The sequence below is a fragment of the Sebastes umbrosus genome, chromosome 4, assembly GCF_015220745.1.
Source record: "Sebastes umbrosus isolate fSebUmb1 chromosome 4, fSebUmb1.pri, whole genome shotgun sequence".
Lineage (NCBI taxonomy): Eukaryota > Metazoa > Chordata > Actinopteri > Perciformes > Sebastidae > Sebastes > Sebastes umbrosus.
Genome location: NC_051272.1, coordinates 697,034 through 709,572, shown reverse-complemented (window position 1 = coordinate 709,572; position 12,539 = coordinate 697,034). Strand labels below are relative to the sequence as shown.

At 33.8% G+C, this 12,539-nt stretch overlaps 1 protein-coding gene across 1 annotated transcript; it reads left to right on the top strand.

Moving 5' to 3' along the window:
- Window positions 1–5,132: 5,132 nt before the first annotated feature.
- tmem263 (transmembrane protein 263) lies at window positions 5,133–10,126 on the top strand. Its single transcript, XM_037768307.1, is given in 6 exon segments — window positions 5,133–5,380; window positions 8,031–8,104; window positions 9,544–9,683; window positions 9,685–9,735; window positions 9,737–9,826; window positions 9,829–10,126. Coding segments are annotated over 5 exon segments (381 nt in total). The 5' UTR covers window positions 5,133–5,380; window positions 8,031–8,034; the 3' UTR covers window positions 9,859–10,126.
- The last annotated feature ends 2,413 nt before the right edge of the window (window positions 10,127–12,539 follow it).

The window sequence follows — 12,539 nt, the reverse complement described above, 5'->3', positions numbered from 1 at the left end:
AGAAGAAGAAGAAGAAGAAGAAGAAGAAGAAGAAGAAGAAGAAGAAGAAGAAGAAGAAGAAGAAGAAGAAGAAGAAGAAGAAAGAAGAAGAAGAAGAAGAAGAAGATCAGCTGACAGGAAGTAAACATCTAATGGCTTGTTTCAAATAAACAATTTCTGAATACGGGCTGTGTGTATTCCTCTGTATATTGAGTGTTTTGATAGTTTAACAGTATTTATATAAAGCACTAAAACCTGCTTTATAATATAAAAAACATGAAAATCTCACTTTTTTTTTATAATATGGCACCTTTAATGTGAAAGTGCAATAAAAATATGTTGTCGGTAAAATCAATAAATAATCGTGATTATCATTTTGGCCTTAATCTTGCAGCCCTAGTTCATACATGAATAGTCAGATCCTCGTTCGCTGTCGGCAGCAGCAGCCTGAACCTGCAGACGGTCTGAGGTCTGTTTCTAGAGAGTTGAGAGTTAGAATCCTCCACCTGGTACTCTGCTCTGCAGCAACATGTCAGCTGTGTCTTAAAGGACATTTGGTTAAGTTTAATGAGGGGCTTTCCTCCTGCAACCCCAGCATTTAACCCTCCACTTACAGCAGGATTGAGGGTAGCCGACTTTGATCTCCGCTGCCCCCCCCCATGACACCGGGATGGCAACAGGCCGCCTGGTCGCCATGGGAACCTCTTCATTACTTAGTTGGAGAGGCAACAGCTCGATGTGGTCCTTCCCCACCTGCTCACTAATGACATATCACTCCGTGTAGCATCTTTGTTGGACTCTCAATTGACACAAAGCAGCGAGTCCTAATTTGTGTCAGTGTATTGTTTGCTCACACGGAGGAGGAAGGTGGAGGGTGGAGAGCTAATTCGGCCGGTGGGTCTGATGGTTAACTAATGTCCTCTGAGGATTTACCAGCCCCCAAATTAAACACCAATCTACCAGTAATGGGATAATGTGATGTTATTTGTGCAACCGTGTAAATTCATTGAGAGAGCGGGATGTGAAAATAAACAGGTCTATTTAGGGCAGGGCAATATGATGATATATATATATATATTATACATACACACACAGTATATCGTTAAAACAATACAAAAATACCTATTGTATATATTTTTTCTATATTTACACTTGAACTGTAATTCCTGATAATTTTAAAGATTTTTTACTAAACTGCTGGTGTACGATTTATTATTTTAATAATAAATAACAATTTAGTAAATTTATACTGATATTTATTTGTTACAATTTGTTTCACAAAGTTATGAAAGCGATGTTTAAGTCCAGCCTGATGTTACCTTACACATAACAGAATGATCCCAGTCTCTTCCACACAGTGAGACATATAGCTTACTAAAAACACAGGTATCTGATCAGTACTCAGTATCGTATTGGTATCGGGATTGAAATAGTCGGATCGGTGAACCCTAAAAAGGACCATTACCTAGCTCGTTAGCAAATAAAAATCCTGATTTTTAGGGAAGAAGAAGAAGAAGGAAGAAGAAGAACTTTTGGATGTGCAATGCTGAAAGAGTTCAGGTGCTCAAAATAAAGAAGTTGACAGATTCTTTGCAGTCAGTCTGAAGTCAAACAGAGGAGTTACCATGGAAACATGGATGTATTAAAAGGGGAGTTACTGACAGCAGTGAGGCCACGCTGCCACCTGCTGGAACTCAAAGTCTCATTACATATGACAAACATCAACCAATGCCACACATACACTGTTTTAAAAGTGATGGCTCCATTCACTATATAATCTGTTATAAATCAGTGTACTGCAGTGCAAGTAGATTATCCCTCCTGTGATTCATTGATGAGCACATCACAAGAAAGTTAATCATAATTATTGAGTAAAATGTTAGTTCTCTTTTGTACAGGATTATAAACTGAATAGCATTGTGCTGTTATGTTATTTATTTTTCATTATATATTTTTTATTTTAAGGTATTTTATCTATTAATTTTATTTAATTTAGATTTATATAATTTGATTCATTTAATTTATCTTAATATTATTTTATACTGTAAAATATTTTTGCAGAATTGTAATGAAAAATCTGAACATGCAAATATGTTGTATTAAACTTTGAAATAAAGTATTAAAAAAAACACAACATCTTTCATGAGATTTACATAATTCATTTGATTACTATCCTAGCAAAATATTATATACATAAAATGATATGGCTTAAAAGAATACCCTCCTTTTTAATTTTAAAACATATTTGACCATGATTGATAACTTATTTAACTAATCTAAATTGACTAAAACTATTTAATTGTTCAGACATTTAAAATGTATTTTTAATTGTTTGACAGACCCTGAATGTTTGTTTGTTTGTTGTTTTTATTCATCTTTTTTTTCCTTATATTTATTTGTTGTATAATTTATCATTTATTTTCATACTGTAAATATTTTGTAGAATTGTTTTTATTCATCTTTTCCTTTCCTTACATTTTATTTGTTGTACAATTTATAATTTATTTTAATATATTTTTATACTGTAATATATTTTTGCAGAATTGTAATGAAATATCTGAACATGTGAATTTATTGTATTAAACTTTTGAAATAAAGTATTTGAGTCAAGTCAGGTAATTTAAACAGATTCAGACTAAAGCACTGAAAAAATAAAATTAAAAATAAATAAAACTAATGTAGCTCATTGTTATTAAAAGGTGGACCAGACCTCCATTAGCACCATAACCATTATAACAGGGCTAGCATTAGCATCACTAGCATCACTAGCATCATTAGCATCACTAGCTAACCTTACCTCTCTCTCTGACTGATGACCAGATGACCACAGACAGACTTTGTTGAGTCTCTCGAGATGTTTCACGTCCAAAAGGAAACTCTCTTAAACTTCTATATCATTAAACTGAGAGGTTTATATCCTCCAGCAGCTGGTAGTCAGGTCTAAGGTCTTGCTTCATCTGATTCAGTAAAGTTATTAAAGAGTCTCTTCTTCTTCTTAAAGCTAACTCTCTTTTAGCTCTCAGTCAGAACTACACTGAGCTTCAGAGCTGTTATAGAGAAAGCAGAGCATGGATGGGACAGAGCTGACAGAGCTGTCACTCCGCTACGGTTTCCGGGTACTAAAAACTCATTACGAATACTGGCGGGTAACCAGAGCTAGAGGTCACGTGGTGCTGCGCTTCCGCTTTCCAACCCAGAGAGATGATTAGATGATGAATATATTAGTGTGATATTAAAACATAACTGACCATGATTGATAACTTAAAACAAAAAAATTCTCAATTAACTAAAAAACTATTAAATTGTTTAGACATTTTAAATTTATTCCAGTTGTTTAACAGACCCCGAATGTTTTTTTTGTTTGTTTGTTTTTTATTTTTTGTTATTCAATCTTTTCCTTTCCTTACATTTTAGTTTGTTGTACCAATTTAGAATTTATATTAATTTATTTAATATTATATACATAAAATTATATGGCTTAAAAGAATACCCTCCTTTTTGATTTTAAAACATATTTATATTATTATTATATATATTTGACCATGATTGATCACGTAAAACTCAAAAATTCTCAATTAACTAAACAAATATTTAATTGTTTAGACATTTTCAGAATTGTAATGAAAAATCTGAACATACAAATATTGTATTCAACTTTTGAAATAAAGTTTTTGTCTTTGTTTGTTTTTTAATTAAAAAAATTAGATGTGTGATCGCACAGTTTACTCCCAAAGCAGCATGGACAATCCTCCTCTGCTGTAGGCTACTTTAACATTGTAGTCTTTACATCATGATCGTATAGTGATATAATCCTAATAAATTACGTGAAGCAAAAATAAATGAAAATGACTGTGTACCTTTTACAACATTCTATAACATCAATATCTACACGAGTTATACTACAAACTAGAATGATTCCTCACATTAAGAAAATATATATAATAATAATCCTATGCTCCAATAGAATAATTGATTTATAAAATGGTCCTCTGCTGCTGCCCTCAGGAATATTACAGTAACTGCAGAAAGCTGTTATTCAAGTCAGTAAACACCGATAACAGCCTTTATATAACTACACTCTACTTCACAATTTGAACAAACAAGCATATGTTTAAATAAATAATAATAGTAATAAAAAAATAATAATAATAATAGTAATAAAAATAAATAAATAAATAATAAAATAACATAATAATATTTGGAATTTAGGCTACCCAAACAACAGCTATCTATCTTTCTATCTATCTATGCTGCTCACTTCATTCATTTAAAGACATTAATACATGTTTATATATAAATATGTACATTTATAAATACTAATGTATATATAAAATAATATATTATATATATACAATAAATGAATGTATACATTTATATAATATAGATCAATTTATATATATATATAATATATTATATATATACAATAAATGTATGTATAAATGTATATATAATAATGAATATACATATACATACAATAAATGTATGTATAAATCTATATACATATCAAATATTTTTTTAATAAATAAATATTATTATGTATATATATTATATTTTTGTAATAAATAAATAGATCATATAATATTTTACTCTTATTCTGCTATCCACTGCTGCTTTAATGGCATTTTCCTCAATTAAGTATCAAGGTTGTTCTGGTAAAGAAGAAGGATCCACGTCACTTCCGCTTTGATGGAAGGATGTTATGATGTTTTTTTGGATCGATGCTGTCCTCTCTCCTTTCCTTATTATCTTATCTTATATATATATATTATATATCGTATATATATATATATATATATAATCATTTCTGTTCCCACATGCATCACTTCATCCTGAGATATTTCCCCAACATGGTGCCCAAATTACTAATTATCATCAAAACAATCATTTTCTGCATTTGTGCATGAACTAAAATATAGAACAATATTATCTAGACAATAATACATTTATATATATATATATATATAATGTACATGCATGTGTTTCAGCTGGTCTGCATGCAGTGTACAGAGAATAATAACTATATATATATATATATATGTATATATATATATATATATAATGTACATGCATGTGTTTCAGTGATGCATGCAGTGGACAGAGTATTATCTAGAGAATAATAACTATATATATAATGTGTGTCAGCCTGGCTTGGCAGTGGACAGAGTGTTCCTCCTCTCTCAGTGTGTTATTCTGGGAGGAGACTCAGAGACTCAGATCCTCCAACAGAGAATCAGAACTACCAGCCTGAACCCAGCAGCAGCAGGTACTCTATTATCATTATAACTTCAGACTGTAGATAACAGGCCCTGCAAACAACGACATTATCTATTATTATTGCGCAGTTCTCCCGCAGATACATCCCGGAACATCGTATCATTGGATCCGGTGTGCTATAAAGAAGGTAAAGAGATGAAACAGCTCGTTTGTGTTCAGATGAGAGTCACAGTCAGTTCAGCCATCAGAGAGCTGAACAACAACAACAACCAGATAACAGCCTGAAACGCACATGATCTCAGACTAACCTCAGACTGTTAGATTAGACACTAATAGATGCTGGTTATCGGTGATAATAAAGCCTAAATGTTAAAGTGTTGTGTTATCTGGAGGAGACGAGGCGAGTCTGGAAGCTTCTACAGATTACTGCTAAACACTGAACCCTGAACATCCAGCAGCTCTGCTGTTCAATACATGACATACCATCATCTAACCGCTTTAACGGACACGGAACCATCTGGACCTGATAACATGAACCTTATTCTACTACTTTATCATTTAACTGCTGTTTCATCGTCTTATCTCCAGAGGACCTCCAGGATAACACATGCTAACACTGCTAGCTCAACTTTACCATCCTGTCAGAGGCCTGTAGACAGCTACTCACATTAATGTAGGTAATCCGTTTAACGAGGATATGAACGCAGATAATGTTGTTTGTTTATCAGCTGATTGTCTCCACGTTTGCTTTGTTAATCTTTATTACCTCTGACTGACTGGATGAAGCACATTTCATAACTTCATAACAGCACTCTCAGAATAATAAATAACATCACAGATTAATAAAAAACAGATCAATTAAAGATATAATGTAGGCAGCAATTATGAGATTATTTCTACTTTGGGAATATTTAAACTGTTAGTTCATGCCATGGTTTATTTACTGTTTCGAAAATAATTTCTTTTTATTATACATTTTTTATTTTAAGGTTATTTATCTATTCATTTTATTTCATTTATATTATATAATTTAATTTGTCTATTTACCTATTATTTATTTTAAATCCCTGTCTTTCACTTTTGTATTTTTTTTATATTAATATTTATGTCATTTATTTTTTATTATATATTTCTTATTTTAAGGTATTTATCAATTAATTTTAGTTCATTAATATTTAAATAATTTAATTTATCTTTTTACCTATTTATTTTTAAATCCCTGTCTTTCATTTTTGTATTTTTTATTATTACATATTTTTCTTATTTTAAGGTATTTATCTTTTAATTAAATTCAATTTAGATTTATATAATTATCTATTTACCTATTTTATTTGAAATCCCTGTCTTTCATTTTTGTATTTTTTATTATTATTTATGTTATTTCCTTTTATTATATATATTTTTTTATTTTAAGGTATTTATCTATTAATTGTATTTCGTTTATATTTATATAATTACATTTATCTATTTAATTATTTTAAATCCCTGTCTTTCACTTTTGTATTTTTTTATTATCATTTGTTATTTCTTTTTTATTATATATTTTTTTTTTTTTTATTTTAAGGTATTTATCTATTAATTTAATTTCATTTAGATTATATAATTTCAATTTATTTATTAACCTATTTATTTATTTTTACATCCCTGTCTTTCAATTTTGTATTTTTTATTATTATCCATGTTATTTTTTCATCATTATATATATTTTTTATTTAAGGTATTTATTTATAAATTTTATTTCATTTAGATTTATATAATTTAATTATATCTATTTACCTATCTAGATCTAACCGAACAAAAATTAAACATTACATGAGATAAGTTTCTACTTTGGGGATATGGATCTTTTAAACTGTCAGTTCATGCCATTAATTATTACAGTTTCCCAAAGTCCAGAAGACTATTAACGTTAAACTAAATTCTGTGGGGTGTTTTTAACCTGTCGTGCAGCTGTTTGGTGCCGACCGTGAACAGGTCCGCCTTGTTTTTAGGATCAGCAGCAACACCCAAAGCAAGCTCCTTTATTTTCTTTACACAACCTGTGCTCCACAGCCCCATTCCTAACCACTGACTAACATTTAGTCTATTTGGATTAAAGGCTTTTGATAGCATATCGAATGTGTAGCCTCGTCACAATCAGTGTGAAAACCAGGTAGAACACAACGTCTCTCTAGCAATATCTTAAAGGATAAGAACAGAGAAACGAGGACCGGTCGGATATCAGACAATGGAGCCGAACTTTTTAATTACTTTGACCAAATTGTTGTTTCATTAAAAAGGTTTAAACTTGAATTAGTAATTCCTTTTAATTTTAAAGATTTGTTTTTATCAAGTTGCTGGTGTACAATTTATTATTTAAATAATAATATAATTCAGGTAAAATTATATCTATGTATTTATATTGTCACATTTTGTTTTTACAAAGTTAGGAAATCAATATTAAGTCCAGTCTGATGTTTTCACATAACAGAATGATCCCAGTCGCTTCCACACAGTGAGGCATACAGCGGATTAATAAACACTGTATCGGATCGTACTCGTATCACAGGTATCGCTATCGGGAACAGCAAAAGTCAGAATGGTGCGTCTTGATTCTTTTTTCTGCTGTTTTCCCTCTTTAACATACAAGACAGAAATATCTGCAACAACAAGCTCAGATCTCTAACCAGGTTTACACCGTAACAGACATGGACATACGGACGCCAGGAGGAAAACTAGTTCATGTTACATGTTGTTACATGTTACATGGTTCCCGATACTCTATACATACATACATGTATCTGGTAATTAGATTGTCCCTGTTTCTGTTGGTAATCACCGTCCTGTATTTTCCCCAGAGAGATGAGGAGGCGGAGCCGGGTGCCGAGGGAGGACGTGCCTGCATACCTCGACGATGAGCCAGCAGCTGAAGGTGAGTTTAGTTTGACGGTGACACATTTTCTGTTATTGACCCGGATGAGGTCAAAGGTTTTAGGTCAGTCAAAGAACTAGTTTCACAATAGTTATTATCTGCTGTAAATTTAAAGGTCCCCATATTGTAAAAAGTGAGATTTTCATGTCTTTTATATTATAAAGCAGGTTTAAGAGCTTTATAAATACTGTTTAAAACTATCAAAAACCTCAATATATACGGAGGAAATACACACACAGCCCGTATTCAGAAACTGCGTTTTGAAACAAGCCGTCAGGATTTCTGTCCATTTGTGATGTCACAAATATACAATATTTAGACCATTACACGGTTTTACACATAAACATTCGAAAATGTGTCCCAGTTTTATTTCCTGTTGCAGTGGATGTGAATAACATCAGCTGACAGAAGGTAAACATTGGAGTCCAAGTTGTTGTCTACCACGCAATTCTGTTGAAATGCACTAAAACGGAGCGTTTCAGACAGAGGTGGATATCAGGTATATTCAGACAGGCAGTATGAGGAAAATAAAGTTTTTTTTTAACATTACAGCATCTAAAACATAGTCTAGTAGAAAAAACACAAAATACAAGTATGAACCTGAAAATGAGCTGATATGGGACCTTAATATGTGCAGATTCAGTAGGTTAGTCATCCTTTCCTCCTTTTATACCAAAGACAATTTAACTGTCTAGCTCTTTATTACAGTTTTGACACATTATAGTGTACAATAAATATAAAGTGTACATGTTGCTCTGTGTATGTTAAAAAAGAATGCAATAGATAATTAAAATGTAATTAAACTGAAAGTAAAATGTAGAGCCCAAACAGTTTGGAGATTAATAGTTAGTCGGTTGGCAGCTGTTTTTATAATTTATTTTTATATATATATTTTTATATTTTATGCAAACTCCAGCCGTTCTCTGTTACAGCCTCTCCCATTTGCAGAATTTCTCTGTGTTTATAAAATTGTGAACTGAATATCTTTTGACACAAACAAGCAATCTGAACACATCACCTCAGACTCTAGGAAACTTAATGGATTATTTTTTATGGATAATGATGATGGGTTATAATAATAATAATAATAATGATGATGATGATGATAATGATAATTTCTCACATTTTATAGACCAAAACATTGTATTGTGGTGGTGAAGAACAGGCTGTGAAGATGCAGCATGTTTGGAGCTGAAATGATGAGTTCATTTATCGATTAGTTATTTTGGGTAACAGATCGTTCAGTTTGAGTATTTTTCAAGGAAAATGACCCATTTTATTATATATTATATATATTATTATATATTAACTCAGAAAATAATCAGCAGATTAATTGATTGGATTAGTTGGCAGGTCGTAGTTTGGAGCTTTCTGTCCTCTTACTTATTTGTCAGCGACATATTGATTGTTAAAATGTTGCTCTTGTTGTTTTAAACCAGACGACGACAACATCAAGGACCACCCGCAGGCGCAGCCGGGCATGTTTCGGCAGGTTGGCGGGGGGCTTGTACGGTGCAACTAAAGGAGCTCTGGAGCGACTGTGGGCGGCGTGACCTGGATAGGAGGAACGAGTCTGGAACCTCACCAAGACCACGGTCTGCTCGGTAGCCGCTCTGCCCGGGATGGGAGTCGGGTCTGGTTAAAGGAGGAGTGTACGCCGTAGCCGGAGGAGTGAGCGCTGTCGGCTCTGCGGTGGTCAGCAGGGTTCCCATCGGAGGAGGAGAGGAGGCAAAAAGAAGGACAAGTCTGACTGACGGAGGGAGGAGGACGAGTTAACGGCTCAGCACTGTGTTGGCATTCATGAGCAGGAAGAAGAGCAACAGAGGACTCTAAAGGTTTAGTGTACACATTTCGGTGATGGTTTTTGTTTTTTTCTTTAGTTTTTAATGTATTGTTGGCTAAACCCACGTTCATGTGGCTCCAACTAACAAAGACTCTCCTGCTCTGTTGTTAAAGGAAACACACTATTATCACCAGTGCCTGAAATTGTTCAAATAAAATGTCCATGTTTCATTTTGATAATAAGAGGCGACACAATGTTTTCACTGCAAACCGTAGCATTCGCCACACATACAAACTTAAAGGGACTGTTTGTAACTTCTTACACGTATTAATCATTGCTGGTCGGTGTCTCAGTGGTCGCTCAGCGTGTGTTACTCCGCTGTTTCAGACTCAGACTCCAACACAAACTCCAGTGAAGCACCAAAACCTCTTGGTTGTATCTAGTGAAGCCGTCTGTTAAACAGTGTTGCCGCGGGATCGGAGGATGCGGGGGGAGACCGTTAGCTTTGGTCTCCAGGACCGGAAGTCTCTGCTGTACTCTGCTCCTCTGCTCCTCTGCTGCCTTCACTCACACACCACGCTCCTTCTCTCTCTCTCTCTCTCTCTCCACCTCTCACGTGCATGCTGCTCACTCCACACTGCAGAAGAGTTAGTTTAGCTCTGAGAATATCTAGTGAATGTTCAGTGGACGTTTGTGCAGAAATAACTGCTGCAGCTCCTCCAGACCAACAGAGGTTTCCCGTGTCTTGTGAAGTTGACGGGGCTCCGCAGAGAGAAACGTTATCTGTCTCCGACCAAAACTCCGGCGGTCTCCCCGTTCCCCCTCCGGCCGCGTCGGGAGGCTGAGGCAGGAAAAGCCAACACTAGGATCAGCATTGATTCATGGAGAGACCTTGGTCTGGTCAGCTAACATTACTGCCAAGCAGCTGAAATATAAGAGTGATATTGGGCTTTTAGCTGACGTGTGTCTCCTCACTGTGTTGAGCGATGCTCCTTCTGTCTATGTAGAGCGAGCACAAGCGCCAGCAACAGGACGCTGACTTTCATTGACTTAACGGCCACAGGTGAAGCTGTTAACAACACATTTCTGATTCTTACAAACAGTCCTTTAGTTTTGTACCGGAGGAGAAGAAGCCCAGAGTGTAGATGCAAGAAGACAATCGTTTATCAATGATGATCTGTAGCTGACCAGGAGGTGTTTCACTGTCAACTGAACATGTGACTTAAATCACCTTCTGTTCAGTTCGGCACAAACGAACAAATACGTGATGTGATTTGAGAGGTCCGGTCCAGTTTTGATCTCTGAACGCCTGCTGGTGTTGGACTCGGGATGTTTCACCGGTGAATTATTTTTTGTGACGTTTCAATCTTTCCTCTGACTTCTCTCCGCCCTCCGGTGGTGATATCATTATTCTCACCTCTCGGTGGAAGGAGACTCGTACTTTTGAGACAGAATCTGATTTATTACAATAAATGTTGTGTCACAATATAAAAGTCAGAGTATTTTGATTGCAATGAACTGTTATTTCCAGTTGTAGTGTTAAACTGATTCACTATGAATAACATTTTATACATGACGACGCTAGTAACTCTATATTTTGATAATTACTGTGACATGTTGGTTAATGTCACATCTCAAATCAAAGTATGTTGACGTCTCGTCTCGGACACAGAAACTTCGTAACGGTATAGATCTCCCCCCCGCTGTATCAGAGCATTAGATCTCACCGTGTTTACTGTTGGTAGGAATCTGGCGGCTGATGATTTCCTGACATTTACATTCTGAATTTCAAGTGTCAAGACGTTTTTAGCTGATAAACCTGTCGTACATTTAATTAAAAAAAGGCCTTTTTGTAATGAAAGTGTAAAATTCTAGTCTTGTATGATGCAGAAGCTGTATGAAGCTTTCAAAGCTTTTGTTTTATTATTGTTGCAGAATGTTTGAACGTTTGCTGAACGATTGCAAATTTTATTGAAACATATGGCAATATTACATTCAGAACTGTTTAAATAAAACATATACTGAACGTTGTAATATCTGTTGTGTCTAAATAATTAAAACATTCAGTGTATATATACAGTACAACTAATATGTCTTTGTCCTTACATGACAAACATTAAAATGTTTATTTTAAATATTAAGAAACTTGAGCTGTCTTTAAAGCTCTATTTTTATATTTTATTTTCATAAATGATTTAGATTTTATAGAAACATTTTATTGTTTAAAGCTGCTTATAGCTTTCATTCTATTGTCTTTTTAGTGTATTTAATATGTGAAAGTAATGTAGGTAAAGTAGCAAGACTTCATTACTTCTGTACTCTCAGTCCCGTTCGTCTGTGTCTTGGTTTAAAAAAACACCTCTACTATATGTTCTATAGTTCATGACTTTATGCTCGAGTCTATCTGCACATGAACAACTGCACAAACAAACATTCACCTCCTCTAATTTAAACTAAATTTAATTTGAGATTTATGCACAACATAAAGATCAGTGAAGTTCGGATTAACATCAGTTCATGAGATTTTCTTTCTAACCCAAAAAAAAAGATTCAGTTAATTATTAAATCAAATAGAAAATGTGCACAGCTGATGAACCATCTTTGCAATAATATATTCAGGAATACTGTATTTATTTGAAATGGTGGAGTACA